Below are 19731 nucleotides of genomic sequence, written 5' to 3'. Positions count from 1 at the left end.
TCTAAAAATGATAATTTTCACTCAATTTTTTCAACTTAAATGATTCAAAAAATAATTTCTTTAATGTCAATTATCTAAAAAATAATTTTACAAACATTTAAACTAGTCGAACCTGTAATAAAAGTGCAAAAGCAAAATCAAATTACTCTTCTAATTAGCCGTCTTGTATTTTAATTTTGAACAATAATGGGTGAGTTATAACTGGTAAAGTGATCAAATCAACCTTACTGACATATTCAATGACGATGTTAATACGTTCAGAACAGTTGCTGTAATCATAAAAAGTAGCTAAATTGATTGACATCGAATAAACTAAATGTTAACCAAATTCAAACCCCTTAAAAAAGTAGTTCAATTTACTGCAACAAAGAAATAAAAAAGTTGACTTTAATTACTGCAACAGAATTCTATTCCCTCCAAATAGTAGAGCCACTTGTCTATATCTCTATATATATGTGTGTATATATATATATATATCTCAATGTTCAAACGTAGCTTATAGCAACAAAATCATCACCACCAAAGGCATTGCAGCGAGCTCATCAAATGGCGCAGAGTGTGGAAATTCCTCGTGTGAAACTCGGAACTCAAGGCCTTGGGGTATTAAATATTCTTAGTTTTTCTCTTTTTTATGATTCAATTTCATTGCTTTGGCAAGCATGGTATTCTGATTTTTTGAACAGGTTTCGAAGTTGGGATACGGTTGTATGGGTCTCACTGGAGCTTACAATGATCCACTTCGGGAAGAGGAAGGCATATCTGTTATCAAACATGCATTCGATCAAGGAATCACTTTCTTTGACACTGCTGATATTTATGGGGTCGACCATGCTAACGAAATTTTGGTCGGAAAGGTATCAAAATGAATTCTTTCCACAGTGACGAGTTTGAATGTTATATATTTTTCCCTTTAAATATGTTCAACACCTGTTTGACAGAAAGCCCATGATTTTCAACTGCAAAAATGCGTTTTCTTTTCAAGAAGGGTCAGTGGAATCGCTGGTTAATTATTTTTTTTTATTCTGCTTGACCAGGCTCTGAAGCAGCTACCAAGAGAAAAGATCCAAATAGCTACCAAATTTGGCATAACAAAGATTGATTCTTCTGAAATGTTTGTTAATGGGACACCAGAGTACGTGCGGTCATGCTGTGAAGGCAGCTTGAAACGTCTTGGTGTTGAGTACATTGATCTCTATTATCAGCACAGAGTGGACTTATCAGTACCAATAGAAGATACAGTTAAGGATCTGTTCCTCTAAATCTAACAATAGTTTTTAGTACATATTATATCAATGGTTTTGTAATGGTAATTGATATTATAGGTAGGTGAACTCAAGAAACTGGTGGAAGAGGGGAAAGTGAGGTATATTGGATTATCTGAAGCAAGTCCAGATACTATAAGGAGAGCACATGCTGTTCATCCCATCACTGCTGTTCAAATGGAGTGGTCCCTTTGGACTCGTGACATTGAGGAGGAGATAGTTCCTCTCTGCAGGTAAGTTCAACTTCTTCTCCAGTAGTAACATACTACACACAAGCTAACTACATGAAAAAAAGTGATAAAAAAATGTATTTGATACAGGGAGCTTGGCATTGGAATTGTACCATACAGCCCTCTTGGTCGAGGTTTCTTTGGTGGCAAAGGAGTTCTGGAAACCGTGTCAACTGTTAGCTCCCTGGTATAATAATTATCGATATTCTTCATCTTTGATTATGTGTTCATCAAAACGCAAATACTTGAACAAAAGCAATGACTTTCCACATCAAAAAGACTTCACTTAAGAAGAAATGTTTAAGATGAATCTGGGTGTTTGATAATATTTGTTTCACTTATCAGATGACACATCCACGCTTCCAAACCGAGAACCTGGACAAGAACAAAAGATTGTATGAGAAAATAGAAAGACTTGCTGCGAAACACCACTGCACTCCTTCACAGTTGGCTTTAGCATGGATTCTCCACCAAGGCAACGATGTTGCGCCTATTCCTGGTGAGTGACTAAATATATTTTTTCTGTTCTAAATATATCAGGAGCAACTATTGGGTATGTTTAAACACATTGGAAAAGTTTTTATATAGTATTTCCTATTACATATGAAATGTCATCAATCAACCATTTTTAAAGCTCAAGTTATTATATCCATGCGAGTATGCTTCTTAAATGTGGTTATCCATAATTAATTGTTTGTCTGAATTTGTTTGGAGCGTACAGGCACTACTAAGATTAAGAACCTGGATCAAAACATTGGTGGGGTATCGTTGAAATTAGCAGAAAGTGAGTTGAGAGAAATTTCTGAGGCAGTTCCCATTGATGGTGTAGCAGGGAATCGACACTACTATGGATCATCTAGTTTTGCGTGGACCATTGCTAATACACCTCCAAAAGATCCCAGGGTCTAAACTTCAATCACTCAAAATCCTTTTCAATGGAACAATGCACTACTATTTGTAAGATGAGCACGAGTTGACTGATGTCTGTCATCGTATGTAAAATCCATAGTATCAGTATTTGAATATGCGTGTTGAATTTAATAAATCCAATTCAATTATGGCCTCTTCATGATTGAAATATTTGGTTGGTTTTGCTGTACAAGTTTGTGATGTAACAAAAACATTGAATAATGCAATATACAACTTGAGTGTGAGGTGAATCTTTGCTCATCCAAATGTGCACTCAAGTTTTTCTTTGCAAGGTTGTTATTTTCTGTGTCAAGAATTGAGTCTCCAAATGAAAACAGTGCAGGAATCTGTTCATTCTCAGCTGAAAAATGTTGTAATGAAAACAGCAAATGTTACAAGTCTCTGCCAATGATTAATGGCCATTCTTCATGTGTTATATGGCAGTTTATATCCTCTGCACAGCTCAGACAATAGAAACTAAAGTCAAACCTATTTAATGTATAATCATAACAAATAATCACAAATTTTAATCATTAAGTCAACTTAGAATTCTTGATTCAATTAGTTTCTATTCTTTATATTATATTTTTATTTTATAGAAAACAAATTAATAAATCCAAAAGTGATAAGCTAAAAATAAAACTAGAATGTCAAAATTAGTGTAGATTAGAGTCCTTACTTAAAATATCGTAGATTTATCATTTCTAATTATAGTTATTTACTTTTGTAATTCAACTTACCTTTTCAAGTAAAAGTGTTTAAAAACTGTGTGAATCTAAATCCTTCGTTAAGTAAAGATGAAGAAGTTAAACAACATGCAAAGAAGAAGTCATATAACTTAATATCTTAAGATTTTTAGATTAAGACTATGTTAACTTCTTATGTAAATTAGACTCATGTTTTATTTATGTTATATTTTTTCAATAAATCCTTTTCGAAAAATTCATTAGTATCAAAGTTGATAATTAATCTTAATAACTAAATCAGGCGATAAATTTTTAGTTAGAGGTGATCTATGAGAATTAGTCTCACGCTTCATTAATATTTTATCAATTCTCTCTTAAAAAATCCAACAAGTACTATTATACGAAATGTGCTCATTTCATGATAAAGAAAGACAGAGGAACGAAGGAAACCTGATTTTCAACTTTAATATTTAAATATTAAAACTAGAACTACAAATTATTGGCCATATAAAAGGTTTAGTAGAGTTGTTTTTTCACCATTTATATGAAAAGTAATTTATATTATGTTATGAGGGATAATAATACTTTTGTGATTTCTCTCTCTTAAGATATACAAATTTTTGGCCATATAAAAGGACATCAATTTCCTAATTATCGACATCTATGTTGACATTTAAACAAATAATAGTTAATAGAAACTTAAATATATTTTACAATTCTACGAATAAAATAATTTTAATATATTTTCAGTCTATATATTTTGAGACAAGCTATCTGTATAATTAATTGTCCTTTATTTTGTTCTCCTTTGTAACAATATAGTAAAAAGAAGAAGTAAAAGATGCTACACATTGTAGAACAATAAATTATACATTATAAAATAATTTTATACTCCTATTTAATTAGTAAGAGTTTTTCATCACGTGTGGGCCCCTTTTGAATGTTTGGAAATAGATAATTAAAATGTGAAATAAAATTGGTGTATTGAAAAAAAAAACAATATTTTAATATCCTCAATCATTTAATTTACAAGATGACAATTTGATTTAGTAATGTAATAATATACATATGAAATATATGTAAAACTCAGGCCTTACTACACACTATACCTCCAGTGCACATTAATTAATAGATGAAAGAAAAGAGTTCATAAGAAAAAAGTGTCATATTTGTGCAACCTTTCGTGATTTTATTACACATATTTCAACTTAATACAATATTTTAGCAAGAAAAGATAATAAAGAAATTTTTTTCTGTCAACAATGGCACCACTTTTATCGTACAAAATACAAACTTGGATGAAAAATAACATAAGGAAACATTAATCAAAGAGTAAGCAGATTGCAGAATACTCTTAAATTTATTATCCATAAGAATAAAAGAAAAAACATATATAGAAAATGTGGAAGGTCTGGGAGATGGAAAATGACTAAAAAAATCTTTCAAAAAAGTAGTGAACAATCACACGAACAACCCGCAAATTCAAAATAGTAATTTTTCCTTGCTATCATAATTAATATATAATTATTTAGACAAACTTCTCACAAGTATTTTTAATAAAAAGAAATAAGAAAAATTAAAATAAAATTACACATAAGTTAAGATTAATTTATATATAAATTACTTTATAGAAATTATTTCTTATTTATTTGAATTATTTTTTTAACTTATGTATACTTTTATTTTAACTGATATAATTTTTTTTTCTTAAAAATACTTAGCATGAAATTTGTCTAAATATACCCTTATTTATATTATATGGGGAGTTCAAAACAATTGACTGGTGTACTTTTCAAGAACATGATTCACTAGTCTTCTGTAAACGCCTTCTGTTGGATGGTAACTGTCCCAAAAGACATATTCTGAAGCATTAGAACAAGTGGAATCCAAAGGATTGCATAACACTGCAACCTCTAGTTTCCCTGTGCCACAGCAGCCTCTGTCCATAACTTTATAGCCTGCAAAAAAAATTAAAAGATATGATTTTTATGAAATAAATTCTCATCAGAATCAATGAAGCCAAAGCTAACTTGGGATTACCATATTTGTGGTAGTTTTGAATGATATCGAATAGAGGGTTGTAAACATCAATGTAAACAATTCTGCTATTGGGGTAGCTGTGAAGAGAATCAAGTTCCTTTGAGAGTTTCGAATTGAACATCTTGGCTGCATTATTGTACTTTTCTGAGCACCCTCTTTCTAATCCTCCAGCTAGAGTTCTCTGTGATGGCACACACCCAATAGGTGGTGCACTTAGCACTGCAATTCTACGAGCTCCCAGATTATACAAATCCTAATCAACAAAAAAATTCACATCATGAAAAGTGATGAAATTCTTTTGCATATGACTTCAGTTTATTTTTATACAACATGAGACTTAGACTATTTTGAGAGTGATTGAATAAGAAGAATCTAAAGCATATACCTTTACAAAATTAGAGGCTGAGTTGACCATAAGGTCAGTGTAAGAAGGAATGTCATACTGCAATATTCTGGCGTGAGCAACAAAATAGGTGTTGGCGATGTCGTCACTGCCTGCCACCACAAGGTAAAGACTGTTGGCTAGGATGAAGTTTGTTCTGCTCTCTCCGACAATGCCTTTCAGCTTTCCTATGTATTCCTTGAACATGTCTAGTTGAGAAGATAATGATATAACTGACTGTGTTTACACACCACAAAGAAACGGCAATGATTAAGAATTTTTGCTTACATCTATGTAACTTCATGACAGGATTTTTGTTTTATCAAATGTGAAGACACTTTGTTCAATCATTATTGAAATTGGTTTATGTTACCGCTATTTGGGGTGTCAAAGGATCATATCCTGAAGCACCGGAGGCAAAGCAGACGCCAGTAACAAGATCACTGGATTTCAGATTTGGATCCAAATATGCAGGCAAATACTCCTTAATACCCAATTCTTCAACTGAAACTCAACGAATTTGCAGTGAGATTGATAACAAAATCTTATAATACACTAACTCATTAATATTATATTACGTTCAGAAGTGAATTTTAAGCTTACTGCAATAATACAAAAATCGATTTGTAAGATGAACACTTATATTAGATTTAGAAACACTGTTTTGATGCATTTTCCTAGGTGTTTTTAATGTTACTCTCTCTTCAAGTTAAAGATTTATCGACAGCTTAGACTGACTTTTATCCCAGGTTATTCCTATTTCAGCTTGACAATAATATATCAAAATTTTATTCTGTTTATTACAAGAGAAAGGGACAAGAATGAGAAAATATAGTATTAAACTTTTGCTGTAGTTTAACAAACGAAAATCTGAGAGATGTAAACAAGACAAGACAACATAGAACAGATAGAAGAGAGTACCTATTATGTCTGAAGGGATTTTTCCATTGCAAAATCGACCAGTTGGTTTTCCTCCCTGAAAATCTTTCCCATAAGGTGGGAAGTTACACTTGATCAATGTTTTAATGTGGTTGTTGTTGCCGGAGTCGACGATCGAATCTCCAAATGCTAACACTGCTGGAACTGAGACGTTTGATGGCAGCTTCAGCACACCCTTTGTTCTGCACCATAAACCAAATATTACTATGAAACGGAGCAATGAGGTAAGGGAAAAAGTAGTAAGCTGCATGAAACCCATTCTTCTTGTTTCTAAATATGCTATACACAACAGGTTTCTTCACTGTGCTGTCTTCAGGAAGGTTATATTATATAAATGAACGTAACTACATGCAATAACTGCATGAGATCTCTCATATTCAATGCATCTTTACTGTTATTTTTTCATATTATTGGTGAGGAACATGTATTAATTTTACCCATGATTTTGTTTCAAAATCAAACTCATTTCAATCTTGTTTAGTAGCTGTTTCTTTGTAAGTATGTGTTTTAACCTAGATTCAAATTTAAAACTTTGTTGAAGAAGTTTGAGCTCTTAACAACATATACAACGTATTAGTATAAGAGACTCAAAATGGCTTAACTTGTTCCCAGTTATGAAGCTTATGAGAAAAATGCAAAGATAGAGTTTGAAATAAGAAAAAGTGATAGATTGACTAGTATTGAGATCTGTAGTTTAAAAAAGAAGAAGTTTTTTTTATATCCAACATTCAATTAATAAGTAGATTTAATTTCCATAATAATTTTATTATTTTGTAATTTATTAATCATTCTAGTTATATATTTACATGAATATTGGTATGGGATATTGTTAAAATTGACATAGTAATTTAAATATAACACAATAATAAGTTAGGAAATAATTAAGTAGAGAAGAGGGTAGGTTTGTGAAGATATAAATATGAATGGTATTTGGGTGTGTTGATTGATCAAGCAGTAAATTAGTTGGTTGAGAGTGTATGAATGGATATGAATATGGTAGTGCCTTTAACTTCTTACCTGCCCCATGCAATTAACCAAAACCTTTATATCTTTTTTCCAGCAATTTCTTTTTCATGCACAAAATATTATTTAAAGAAAATTAATATATATACTATTTGCATCAACTACCCACTCATTTATGTAATGTACATCATCTAAATAAAACTAGTATCTGTATTTTTAATTTTTTGTGGTTTAAATGAGTTTGAATTGAATTTGAACAATACTGATAATAGAGCTAGCTAAATTTGTGCTGAACCAACCAAAATTCATGAAAACACACGTACAAAGAGAATAGAGAAGAACTTAAAGTTGACGGATGAGTTAGTTAAATCTAGTAATTTTAAGAAAAAGTTTTTGTCTCACATCAAAAAGGCTCCCAATTAATATTCACTTTTTCTATGTTTATATATATATATATATATATATATATATATATATATATATATATATATATATATATATATATATATATATATATATATATATACACACACACACACGCACGTGTGTATATATGTACCCCATTACAAATTATAACTTATTATTATTATTGAAGGGTGTGGTTGCTCATCAAAAGAAGTGGTTATACAATTTAATAATATTAAGTTAGAACTGATTAAATGGTGTATAAATATATTTACTAATATAACTTTTATCAAATGGCCGAGGATAAAAATGATTTTTTTTATCTTATAATTTAAACTCTAACAAGAAAATATCTTAAAGATGTACTAAAAACTAAACTTAATCTTTTTTATTTCAAAGTTTAAAATCCGATAGTTAAATTTGTAAAGTCCAATAATATTTCTTTAGAGAAATAAAATGGTAAATATAGCGACATGCAAATAATATATTCTAAAATTTTAATGAATGTTATTAATTTAATTTATTAATAGGATTATATAAAAAAAACATGTTTGACAATATGGGTTAAAATTACACAATGTAACAGATATATACTTTTAATTTTTATATTAGTCTTTAATGCATTATATATATTGGTTGGTTGTTATTTAACATAATTAAATTTAAAAATATTGTATATAAGTAGGTAAGGTAAAATTACATATAAAGATATAGCCACAAAAAGATATTGTTGTATATTTTTTTTTGCCATTGATTTAATCATCTAAACATATTCATAGATAAATGTGTCTAGCTTTAGCTATTGATTTAAAAGTAGTGTAATTTTAAAAAAAAAATTATTATTAGCGACCGAAAAATAATAGTTGGTATTTTATCACATATGCATTCGAATTATTGACCGAAAAGTATTTTAAAATTTCATATACTTTTTTTACATTAGGGATTGAAAAAAAAAAGAGTCACTAAATTTTTTAGTCACTGAATTTTTGGTGGCTAAATTGATTTCCTAAAGTAAAACGTGACCAATCCTTTTAGCGAATGATTCGCAACTGAAAATTTGGTGATTATTTAGCGATTAAATTTCAATTTGATAATGTTAATTAGTTTGCAACTAGAGTCTTGTTATTACTTCTGTTCGATTTTTATTTCAGTTGCTAAACGATTTTTGGCCATGAAATTAGTGGTCACTAAATATCTTTTTTTTTTTTAGCAATAGTGGTTGATGAGGTTGTCAAATAGTAATGTTTTATTAACTTTTGTTCCTCCTATTATTTTTATTTGAAAACACGAAAAGTATAAACAACTTATTTATATTCCCTCATTTCTCTTGTGCGTGCTACGATTTAAAGTTGGTGTTAGTTGGGTACGTAGTGATGCACACCTAAGCAAACTATATATTCAAATGTGTAAGCAAAATCATAACAACAAGTTATGTAAAATTATTGAAGATATAATTTGCAGTATTACAAAAAACCTATTAAGAAATATATGTAGGGTAGGAAATACTCCTTACAAGTAACATAGGATATAGATCACTATTATTTTTTCTTAACAATTTTTATTACTATAGAATACAAAAAACAACACAATCGATAAAGTCTTTTAGGTACGTTTCATTCCAGGGCGTGTTTGGACCTTCAGAGAAAATGGCTTTGAAAGACGCACTTTTCTGCTTTTACGTCAAACAGATCCAGTGATCACTGAAACTGGTGGATATGTTTCTGCAGAATAATGGGCACAAGCTTTTTGTAAACGCTTTCAGTAGGGTGAAAACCGTCCCAAAAAACATATTCCAAAACCTCAGGACACGTGGCATCCAAACGGTTGCATGTCAATGCAACCTCTAGAGTCCCTGTGCCACAACATCCTCTGTCCCCGACTTCGTACCCTGCATAATTTTCTACAAACGTTAAAATCATCGAAGATTGTTACAGTTAAAGTGATAAACAATTGCAGTTTCTGTCATCAACAGAGTACGAAGTGAAAAGTTACCATATTTTTGGTAATTCACGAAGATATCAAGTAAAGGGTTGTAGACATCCATGTAAACAATCCTACTGTTTGGAAGCTTCTGATTGAGGGAACGTATCTCCTTGAATAATTTACCGTTGAATAACATCATTCCATCGTTGTACCTTTGTATGCACTTTCTTTCTATTCCACCAGACAATGTTCTGTGATATGGCACACACCCAACTGGTGGCCCACTTAGTACTCCAATCTTTCGTGCACCCAGTTCATATATTTCCTTCAAGACAAGAAAAAAATCAATACATCACACAAAAGTTAACTTTTTTTTTCATGTTTTTCGATGATCATATGATTAAAGTTAAAGGGTGAATTTGGTTGTAACTTGTAAGAAAGTTTGAGCAATTGTAAACTCTGGATACCTTGAAGAAAGTAGAAGCTGAGTTAACAAGGAAGTCAGAGTAAGCAGGAACATCGTATTGCAGTTGTCTGAGATGGGACAAAAAGTAGGTGTTGGAAATGTCGTTGGTGCCTAAGACGACAAAGAAAAGAGCGTTGCTTAGGATGAAGTTTGTTCTGTTCTCTCCAACGTGGTTTTTTAGCTTGACTATGTATTCTTTGAACATTTGTAGTTGACCAGATAGTGTTATAGCTCCCTGGTTATAAAGGAGTAAGCGAAGTTGATTAGAATTAGAGGAATATACAGAGAATTATTTTCAGAAATTAGGTTTGGAAGAGAAAAACTATGTACTGCAGTTTGTGATGTTAAAGGATCGTATCCTGCACCACCAGATGCAAAGCAAACACCAGTGGCTAATTCATCAGGTTGGAGATTTGGATCCAAGTATGCTGGAAGAAACTCTTTTACGCCCAATTCTTCAGCTGATCCATGCAATACAATAACAGAACAAATTCAGAAGAAAATTATCTTTATGAAATTTTGATTTTAATAGTTGCTTGAAACACTAATTAAAGATAAAATAAAAGTATATATTTGTGGATACAAATTTCAGTTATAAACGTTTCAAAGATTAAATTAGATTTAAAATTTATATTTTAACATAATATTAAAGTATTATTAAATTTTATTTTAATGTTTTTTATTGAGTATATTATTCTATTAATTATCAAATTATTTATTAATATTTAAATTTATGTTCAAAAACTATATAAAAATATGTATTAAAAATTTCACGCCCACTAATAATTTAAAATAGATTAAAATATACTTTAGCATAGTTCAAAATTACCTGAATGGAAGGAAAACATTGACCAAAAATACCTAAATTTAGATAAGAGTTTATATATATATATATATATATATATATATATATATATATATATATATATATATATATATATATATATATATATATATATATATATATATATAAAGTTCTCTTATGAAACCTGTAAAAAAGAACTTATTTTTCTAGAATAATGTAAACTGAATATATTTGATAAATTATTATCACAAAAATCTAAAAATCTACTGGAAACTTTTACGCATTAACGTACTTGATTTCAGATAGTATATTTTCTAGAATAGTGATAAAGTATTTTAATTTAGAATTTTTGACATATTTAAAGGCTACAGATAGGATCGAGAGAGATAAGTAAAGTATTAACAAAAATATTATATCCAAAAAATTAAAAAAAAAAAACAAACAAATTCATATGTGAACGTGTAACCATTTTAGTTTTTCAAATTAGCTGTTACCAAAAAAAATATATTTCTTATCAGGCTCGATCATCAATACTAAACTTTTCAATATAGAAATTAACCAAAGGCTACCAAACTACAAACCTAATCACACAAGTTTTCATAATTTTTAACGGAAATCCTATGCATAGCTCAATAATTTCAGTTTTAAGAAAGCGATTTGATTAAAAAAGAAATTTTATAAATTTCACAAATGATCTAAATATAAACAATGATAAATATCACAGACAAATAATTGTTAACATACTATTTGTCTATGCTTTGATTCAACAAGTGATCAGTTTGTGGTGCTCCCTTTCTTGTTTGTCATTTCAATTAGTGATCCATCCAATTTTAAAGGAAATGCTTTGTTTTAATTAATGGAAGAAATAAATATTAATATAAGCGTCATGTCTTTTTAACGTAAAATATTTTCTATTATTAACAATATATTATAAAATTTAATCTTAAACTCAAAATTATTAAATATATAGCCTTTTATGATTGCATGACGGCATAAAAATGTACAGTGTCATTATATAACATGTTTTCTAGTAGATATTTAACTCGTGATGTGATTCGGAATGAGTCCAAGGAAAAATAATTGAACAGAGAAAATTTCATCACGAATATTTATGGGATTCAAACGAGTAAAATAAACATCAAACGAATTAAATACAATTAAAAATCCTATGATTCTTTTAAAATATTTGTAACTTTAAATGCAAACATTTCTTTCCAATTAATACACTTAAAAATAATTTATAAATTGAATGTTTTAATAAAGTAAGAGAATTTGATTTTTGTGGAAATGAATAGATTATTTGTGAGAGATAATATAATATAATTATGGAAAAAGAAGAAGAAATTGAGAGCAAACCTATGAAGTCTGATGGAACTTTTCCATTGCAAAATCTACCAGTAGGAATCCCTCCCTTAAAATCTTTACCATATGGTGGGAAATTGCACCTTGCTGATGTTGCCAAAATCTTGTTGTTGTTGCCAGTATCCATGATCGAATCTCCAAACGCCAATACTGCTGGAACTGAAAGTTTTGCAGACTCACATGTTTTGCAGATATCAACTAAGAAAACCACTGACAGAATCAAAACTGAGTTAAAGGTTGAAGCCAGAAAATAATGTGGAGAAGAAGAAGAAGAAGAAAGAGGGATCTTCATTGGAAGAAAAACAGTAGAATTAGATACTGTACATTTGCTTTTGCTTCTTCATCAGAATGACAAGAAGAGTATATATGTACACAATAAACTCTGATTGTACTTTGAACCAGACAGTTGCATCTCATTTATGACAATCATGTGTTTCAGTTTGGAGACAATACAATCAAATTTTTAAATAATGATTAATTTAAATATTAATTTATAAATTAAAAATTATAATTAGTTTTTAAAGTGATAATTAAAATAGTTTTTATTCTGAATTAAGTTATTAATATTAGTTACCAAAATTTTGACTATTAAAAAAATGATCTTTAATTATAAAATTAGTTTATAATCATATTTTTAATCACAATCATTAATTAAAAAGTTGGATAAAGGTCTGTTGGAGAGAGACAGATGAATATATTAGGCATCTAAAAGTGTCGTAATTAAAAATATGTGATTTTTAACTGATATTGGTACAGATGATCTGTAATTGAAAATAATGGCTATCAGATTCAGAATCTAAAAATGTGCACTTTGGTCGGGTTGACAGCAATCTCAGAGTAAAACAATTTACCGACCACTTGTTTCCTTTTCTGATTTAAATTTAAAAACAGACATTAACTTCTCTTCAAGTTTAAAGTTTTACAAACACTAACCGGCTTGTGTTTAAGTAATCCAAAGTAATAAATTTATTTATTGGATTTTTTATACATGTCTACTAAACCTAATAGTCACGTATATTAGATAAGTCTCATTAAATTTAATCTAATTCATAAAATTAATTAAATTTAAATTGGGTTTGATCTAGATTTAAGTCCATTTAAATTAGATTGGAAAAGAATTAAATTTAACTAATCTAGTTAATATAAATATAAACTATACGTCTAATTTATTTTATTAAATCTAGATTGGAATAGACTGAATTTTGAAAATTTTAATTTATTTATATTTTCAATTTGATAGTGAAAAAAAAAACATATTATAAATTAGTCAATCTAGAAGTAAAAGTCAATCTAAATTGTTCAATCTATATATTTCCAAACGCACAATCTAAGTATATTTTCGATTAATCTGAAATGTTAAATAACATTGAAAAAAATAATAATATAAAAGAATTTAACCCCTAGATTCTACAATCCAAAATCTTTCCGATAAAATTGAGTGGAGGGATATCTTTTATATTTTACACGCGGTCAGAGAGTTATTAAATTACGAGTCTAACTAGGTTTTAGATGCATCTTACTGTATTAAAGAATAATTTTATGGTCTTGGACCACCTTTTGTAAAGTACTATTTTGCCATCTGTTATACATGTGAATATTATTAATTCGAATTTTGTTGTTAAGAAATATGTCAATATTTCACATTAATTGATGAATCAAACACAGAACATGTTTTTGTTTAAAATATAACGTTATCGTCTCAAATCTTCCTAATTTCATCATAGTACAATATCAATATTTCTTATCACCAAATTTGAGTAGCATACAAATTAAATCCTCCATATATATAGAAGAACACAAAATGGTTAAAAACCCAAAAGCTAATAGATCTAAAAAAAAACATAAATTCTATTGAAATGAACAAAAAACAAATCTACAAGTAAAAAAAAAAAGAAATTAAGAATGAGCTATAATTGAAGTATAGGAACCATTTATATGAAAAGTTAGAAGTTAACCTTATAATTGATTAATTGAAAGTGGAGGTACTAGGAATTGACTAGTCACGAATAGTGTTTATTCTATACCTAATTCATAATAATAAAAATTTGATTTTTTATTTATTTGATTACTTAATAGATATTTGTTTAAAAAATATTTACGAATTTTAAAAAAATTATTAATATTTATGAATACTCACATATATTTCAAAAAATAATTACAGATTTTTAAAATAAAATTAATATATGTATAATATAATATAAATAAAATTAGATTTTTATTTTATTTAAATTTAAACTAATAAAATATAAATTAAATTTCAATTTTAATTTTCTATAGATGATGAATATCCAAAAATAAAATAAAATTAATATATGTATATATATAATATAAATTAAATTTTTATTTTTATTTAAATTTAAACTAATAAAATATAAATTAAATTTCAATTTTAATTCTCTTATAGATGATGAATATCCAAAAATAAAAATATAGATAATGTAATATTTATCATTGACTTATTTATAAATAAATATTAAATTATTTTTTATTCATTATTTACGAATTATTATCCATGACAAATTTTACGTGTGAATTCCTACCAACATGGATATATTTAACATCACAATACACTAGTATATGAAATGAGGGATTGGACTTTAGAAGTTGGATAAATGAAGATGCGCATATCAACCAAAGAAATTGAAAGTGAAGAAGAGAAAAAGACAAGAACTTGTTCATAAGAATAAGCAATAAAAAATAAGATTTTTCATGAACACGAAAGTTAAAAGAATAATACATCAATTACAAATGTAACTAATGTAATATGCATTTATTCTTTTTCTCTATCCCATTAGTCAAATTATTCAAAAACTTTATTTTTGAATCTATTCATTTTCATCTCCAAATTGTTTAAAAAAAAAACAATCACAACTTTATCTCCAAATTTACTTAAATTCATTCATTCACTTTTTCTCAAATTTATCTATTTAAAGAAATACACCCTTAAGATTTATAAAAATTAAAAAACTCATTCTTAAAAAGTTTGACAAAGAAACACAATTTTTAAGAGCATATATGTTTAAATCTGTCTCTAAGTCTTAAGAATTACACATATACTTATGCACTGGACACGTTAAACATAAGACTGATCTTTAAATGTTTGTAATTCTAAAGAATGTGATACAACTTTGTATTGTAAACCTATATATGTTTACAACTTTTGGTTTTAAGCAATGAATTTGGTAATAGTGTAAGTGTTGCTCACAAGAACTTGTTCAAATATTTTCCAATAACAGGGCTTATAAGCTTTTTATAAACACTTTCAGTTGGGTGAAAACTGTCCCAAAACACATACTCCAAATCGTTAGAGCATAATGGAGTGAAACGATTGCATAGTAATACCACTTCTATTGTCCCTGTGCCACAACACCCCCTGTCTCCCACTTTATACCCTGCAAAATCATAAGAAATATAACATGTTTAAAAATTAATAATCGATTAATAATTTGATGTTCGTATCAGAAGTACTAATTACTTACTAGTTTATAAATAAAAAAATGTAATAAAGTCAATGATTTATCTGTTGGTTCTTTAAATTATTCACCTGCTGACATGTCTATGTTTCAATGTTTTTTGTTGTTTCAGTCAATAGTATATTAAATGAACAGACCCACCTTTTAATTATCCTGATCTACTCATACATGTGCAAAGCTAAACATAGGAATAAATGCATCCAACTACCTTTCTAAAGAACCTAAAAGAATAGTATCAAATATCACTTATAAATGGCAAATTATCTTAAGAGATTTGCTCAAGCTTTGGAACATATTAGAAATGGTAATTCTGCAGGTAAATGTACATTACAATGTTTTTTTTTGTCATAAAAAGCTCTATAAATTAATATGCAAAAGGAAAAGTGAAAATTAAAATTACCATATTTTTGGTAGTTGACTATGATGTCAAGGAGAGGATTGTAAACATCAACGTACACCATTCTGCTATCTGGAAGGTCGTGATTGAGAGACTCAAGTTGCTTTGACAATTTGGTGTTAAAGATCTGTACGGCGTCGTTTATCTTCACTACAACGTCTCTTCGTATTCCTCCTCCGATCGTTCTCTGAGATGGCAAGTACCCAAGTGGCGGCACATTGAACACTGCAATCCTCCGTGCTCCTTCTCCATATATTTCCTTTCATTTGTATTCAGACCAAACATCAAACATCAGACTATCAAAGACAACATAGTCCCATGTTTGTGAGAGAGATTTAAATATATAACTAGATATAAGACAATTTCATTGCAAGAAAAACAGATATTACTTGATACCTTGAAGAAAGTAGAAGCTGAGGAGAGCATAAAATCAGCATATGCAGAAAAATTAGGGTACTGCAGTTGTCTAACACGGGTCAAAAAGTATGTGTTGGAAATGTCGTTGCTTCCTAATACCACAATATAAAGAGTGTTTTTTAAGATGAACTTGGTTCTCTCTTCTCCGACCGCCGCTTTCAACTTCCCTATGTATTCTCTGAACAACCCTAGTTGACCCGATAATGATATGGTAAACTATCACAACAATAGCACCAAGTTAGAAAAACGATCAAAACCGGTTCTTCACTTTCAAGAGAGATCAGTTAGTCGATTTGGAGATGAAATTACCGATGATTGTGCTGTGAAAGGGTCGTATCCTGCGCCACCAGATGCAAAGCACACACCAGTCGCCAATTCACCGGGTTCAAGCTTTGAATCCACGTACGGTGGAAGAAACTCTTTTATGCCCAGTTCTTCAACTGAGTTATGCAGAAACACACGAGTTATTCAGAATTTTTGTTTCTAAATGGTTAATTAAAAGTGCTTAATAAAATTATTAGTGTTATTAAGTGCTTTTAATCATTATTCTTTTGACTGCTCCTTGGTTGCATCCAAACTTTCGGTAACATCTACTTCACATCATGAGCTGTTAGAATCATATCAGAATAACCTTGAAAATGACTTTTACATGTCATGTCACCACTAAAAGTTTTAACTTTTTTTCTGTAGAACTTTATATAATTGGAAAACAAAAATATTAGTCCAATTTCCTTACATGTTATCGTAAAACTAACAAACACTTCTCAAATATGTTAATGTAATTATATTCTATACATAGTCTAATATATGAACTAGCTTTTTCATTAACATATAAGTTTGATCTCAGTTAAAAAAAAAAAAAAAAAAAAAAACTCTAAAAAAATGCTTATTGTTGAAATTATAAGATATAAGAATCACAAAGTAAATCACATTTTTAAATTAAAATTAATTTAAAAATTATACCATGAAAAAAGTAAGATTAATTTGATTTATTCATAATTAAGTCCCAAAGTAATACATTAATTCAGCTTGTATTTTCATAGTGATGATACATTTGGTAGAATTTATTTGAAGAGTCAAACATATATAACTTTGATTGTCTTATAAGAGTAACTATTTATGATTGCTTGTATCATAAAATTAAAAAAACTATATACATTAAATTTTTGCAAAGATGGGAAGGACAGTGTCATAAAAAAGAAGGGATGATAAATAGGACACACTCACCTATAAGGTCAGATGGAACCTTTCCATTACTGAATCTCCCAGTAGGGATCCCTCCCTTAAAATCTTTACCATATGGTGGGTAATTGCACCTTGCTGTTGTTGCTAAATTGTTGTTGTTATTGCCAGTGTCCATGATCGAATCTCCAAACACCAACACTGCAGGAACTGAAACATTTGGTGGCAGTTTCACAACTGCCCTTGTTTTTTCACACACAATCAAAACTGTTATTATAAATAATACTATGAAACGGAAGAGTGAAGAAGGAGAAAGAGAAGAAAAAGAAGGAGGGAACTTCATAAAAAGAAACATAAATTATTGGTTGTGCTTCTTTTTCTGGAATGATAATAGATAATGATGAACATATCTTATATAATTTGGATCTTAGCTTGTGTGCACCATAAATTGCATGAATGAATCATCGTCTGTTTTTAACTCATTTATGGCATCATTATGTCAAGCTACCGGGAGCTTTTTCATTGCAGTTTCACGATTCTGTCAAGGCATTAATGATTACTTTCTTTTTAAAAAGTTTCAAATTACATATAAATGCATCCAATGCTTTGTTATTTTAATGAAAAAATTAATTCCGAAACTTTTTCGAAGAGAGTAAAATGATTTAATGAAATTGAACTTTTATATTAGTAAAAGAAATAATGATAATTAAGAATAATGTAAAAAAAATTAAATATTACAGTATCCTAGTCTAATTTTAATTTATTTTCCTTTCATGATCAATTTTATATAAAAAAGAAGTCATACTTGTATCTAGCATTGGTCACTAAAAAAAATGTTAACGGGAAATTTTGCTTTAGGAAAGAATAACGGATACGTAACCTTAACGAGTGAGCTTCGGCATCTATTCTTATACATAAGCAAAAAAAAAGTATGATTAAAAAATCAATTTGTTGTATTAAAATTTACTAACTTTAATATTTTTTCATAAAATGAAAAATGTATAATAATGATAGTTTATAGACGGGACATTAATTAAAGCTCCAATACTCCAAATGATATTAGTGACGTGTATATATATAAAATCAATAAAAAATAAGTTCCCATACTTGTTAATATAAATATTTACTTATACGTCGAGTTGGTTACCCAAAATGGTTTTTAAAGAAATAGCTTTTATTATGTAGAATTTATATTTTCTTTTAGTTTGGCTTTTTGTTTTGTGACTATATAAGCATTGGTTTAATCTTCTTATGATGTATTTGTTTCTTCTTTTTTTATGTTATTTAAACATTTTTTGAATTCTACTCTCAAATATGGAAATTTATAATAATAAAAAAAAAACTCAACCGAAATTTTAAGTTTTCAATTATTAATATGTACGTGTTAAGTTGTTTCTTGGTATAGTTTATTTATTGTAATTATGATATTGTTTGTTTGTAATCATATATGAGTAATTCACATATGTATAGACGCAAAAATGAATTAATTATTTTAAACAAATCAAATCACATACCTTACACATGTACGTGGGTGTATAAAATATAATAAATACATATATCATCACATCTAGAGCACACCAGAACACAATTACACTTTTATCCAATAATACTTAAATTTTTAATTACATATTAATGATGTAAAGTGATTTATCTTTGATGTATTCTAAAAAATTAGTATTAATCATTTTCCGCTAAATAATAACATTTGATCTCTCGTAAACATATTAAAAAATTAATTCTTGCTTTTTTTGCCATGTTCATTACACCTAATTTTATAATAATATAATGCACAAATGTTCTTTGATTAATATTCATGATCATATCATCGGTGAAACATTTCACGTCTTATTTTTAGAATAAATTTTGTTTTTAATATTATTACCCATTAGA

The 19731-nt window shown here is 28.5% G+C and overlaps 4 protein-coding genes across 4 annotated transcripts; 1 reads left to right on the top strand and 3 right to left on the bottom strand.

Moving 5' to 3' along the window:
* The first annotated feature begins 479 nt into the window (after nucleotides 1-479).
* Nucleotides 480-2810, top strand: LOC108337493 (probable aldo-keto reductase 1). The gene is made up of 7 exons (XM_017574027.2): nucleotides 480-600; nucleotides 684-854; nucleotides 1035-1238; nucleotides 1323-1495; nucleotides 1583-1679; nucleotides 1838-1991; nucleotides 2214-2810. The coding sequence occupies exons 1-7, from the start codon at nucleotides 547-549 to the stop codon at nucleotides 2399-2401; spliced, it is 1041 nt and encodes a 346-aa protein (XP_017429516.1). The 5' UTR covers nucleotides 480-546; the 3' UTR covers nucleotides 2402-2810.
* A 1970-nt stretch (nucleotides 2811-4780) lies between these two features.
* Nucleotides 4781-6722, bottom strand: LOC108337836 (GDSL esterase/lipase EXL3). The gene is made up of 5 exons (XM_017574437.2): nucleotides 6431-6722; nucleotides 5883-6013; nucleotides 5513-5746; nucleotides 5128-5380; nucleotides 4781-5045 (listed from the first exon to the last, which is right to left on the bottom strand). The coding sequence occupies exons 1-5, from the start codon at nucleotides 6705-6707 to the stop codon at nucleotides 4855-4857; spliced, it is 1086 nt and encodes a 361-aa protein (XP_017429926.1). The 5' UTR covers nucleotides 6708-6722; the 3' UTR covers nucleotides 4781-4854.
* Nucleotides 6723-9245: 2523 nt separating this feature from the next.
* Nucleotides 9246-12708, bottom strand: LOC108337029 (GDSL esterase/lipase EXL3). The gene is made up of 5 exons (XM_017573467.2): nucleotides 12367-12708; nucleotides 10536-10666; nucleotides 10207-10440; nucleotides 9809-10064; nucleotides 9246-9704 (listed from the first exon to the last, which is right to left on the bottom strand). Exons 1-5 carry the CDS (start codon nucleotides 12662-12664, stop codon nucleotides 9514-9516), a joined length of 1110 nt encoding a protein of 369 aa, XP_017428956.1. The 5' UTR covers nucleotides 12665-12708; the 3' UTR covers nucleotides 9246-9513.
* Nucleotides 12709-15463: 2755 nt separating this feature from the next.
* Nucleotides 15464-18287, bottom strand: LOC108337677 (GDSL esterase/lipase EXL1). Its single transcript, XM_017574252.2, has 5 exons — nucleotides 17887-18287; nucleotides 16969-17099; nucleotides 16639-16875; nucleotides 16246-16501; nucleotides 15464-15764 (listed from the first exon to the last, which is right to left on the bottom strand). Exons 1-5 carry the CDS (start codon nucleotides 18194-18196, stop codon nucleotides 15574-15576), a joined length of 1125 nt encoding a protein of 374 aa, XP_017429741.1. The 5' UTR covers nucleotides 18197-18287; the 3' UTR covers nucleotides 15464-15573.
* Between the last annotated feature and the right edge of the window lie 1444 nt (nucleotides 18288-19731).

Source organism: Vigna angularis, chromosome 7 (assembly GCF_016808095.1).
Source record: "Vigna angularis cultivar LongXiaoDou No.4 chromosome 7, ASM1680809v1, whole genome shotgun sequence".
Taxonomy (NCBI): domain Eukaryota; kingdom Viridiplantae; phylum Streptophyta; class Magnoliopsida; order Fabales; family Fabaceae; genus Vigna; species Vigna angularis.
This window is presented reverse-complemented; position numbering and strand designations above follow the sequence as displayed.

Excerpts from the sequence above, each read along its gene's own strand:
- LOC108337677 (XM_017574252.2), bottom strand. The coding sequence starts at position 18,196 with ATGTTTCTTTTTATGAAGTTCCCTCCTTCTTTTTCTTCTCTTTCTCCT. Across the intron at positions 17,100-17,886 it reads GGTTCCATCTGACCTTATAG|TTGAAGAACTGGGCATAAAA; the intron begins GTGAGTGTGTCC and ends TGCATAACTCAG. Across the intron at positions 15,765-16,245 it reads AGTCAACTACCAAAAATATG|GGTATAAAGTGGGAGACAGG; the intron begins GTAATTTTAATT and ends ATGATTTTGCAG.
- LOC108337836 (XM_017574437.2), bottom strand. The coding sequence starts at position 6,707 with ATGGGTTTCATGCAGCTTACTACTTTTTCCCTTACCTCATTGCTCCGT. Across the intron at positions 5,747-5,882 it reads CTTTGACACCCCAAATAGCG|TCAGTTATATCATTATCTTC; the intron begins GTAACATAAACC and ends GTGTAAACACAG. Across the intron at positions 5,381-5,512 it reads CAGCCTCTAATTTTGTAAAG|GATTTGTATAATCTGGGAGC; the intron begins GTATATGCTTTA and ends TTTGTTGATTAG.
- LOC108337029 (XM_017573467.2), bottom strand. The coding sequence starts at position 12,664 with ATGAAGATCCCTCTTTCTTCTTCTTCTTCTTCTCCACATTATTTTCTG. Across the intron at positions 10,667-12,366 it reads AGTTCCATCAGACTTCATAG|CTGAAGAATTGGGCGTAAAA; the intron begins GTTTGCTCTCAA and ends TGCATGGATCAG. Across the intron at positions 10,065-10,206 it reads CAGCTTCTACTTTCTTCAAG|GAAATATATGAACTGGGTGC; the intron begins GTATCCAGAGTT and ends CTTGTCTTGAAG.
- LOC108337493 (XM_017574027.2), top strand. The coding sequence starts at position 547 with ATGGCGCAGAGTGTGGAAATTCCTCGTGTGAAACTCGGAACTCAAGGC. Across the intron at positions 1,496-1,582 it reads GAGATAGTTCCTCTCTGCAG|GGAGCTTGGCATTGGAATTG; the intron begins GTAAGTTCAACT and ends TATTTGATACAG. Across the intron at positions 1,992-2,213 it reads CGATGTTGCGCCTATTCCTG|GCACTACTAAGATTAAGAAC; the intron begins GTGAGTGACTAA and ends TGGAGCGTACAG.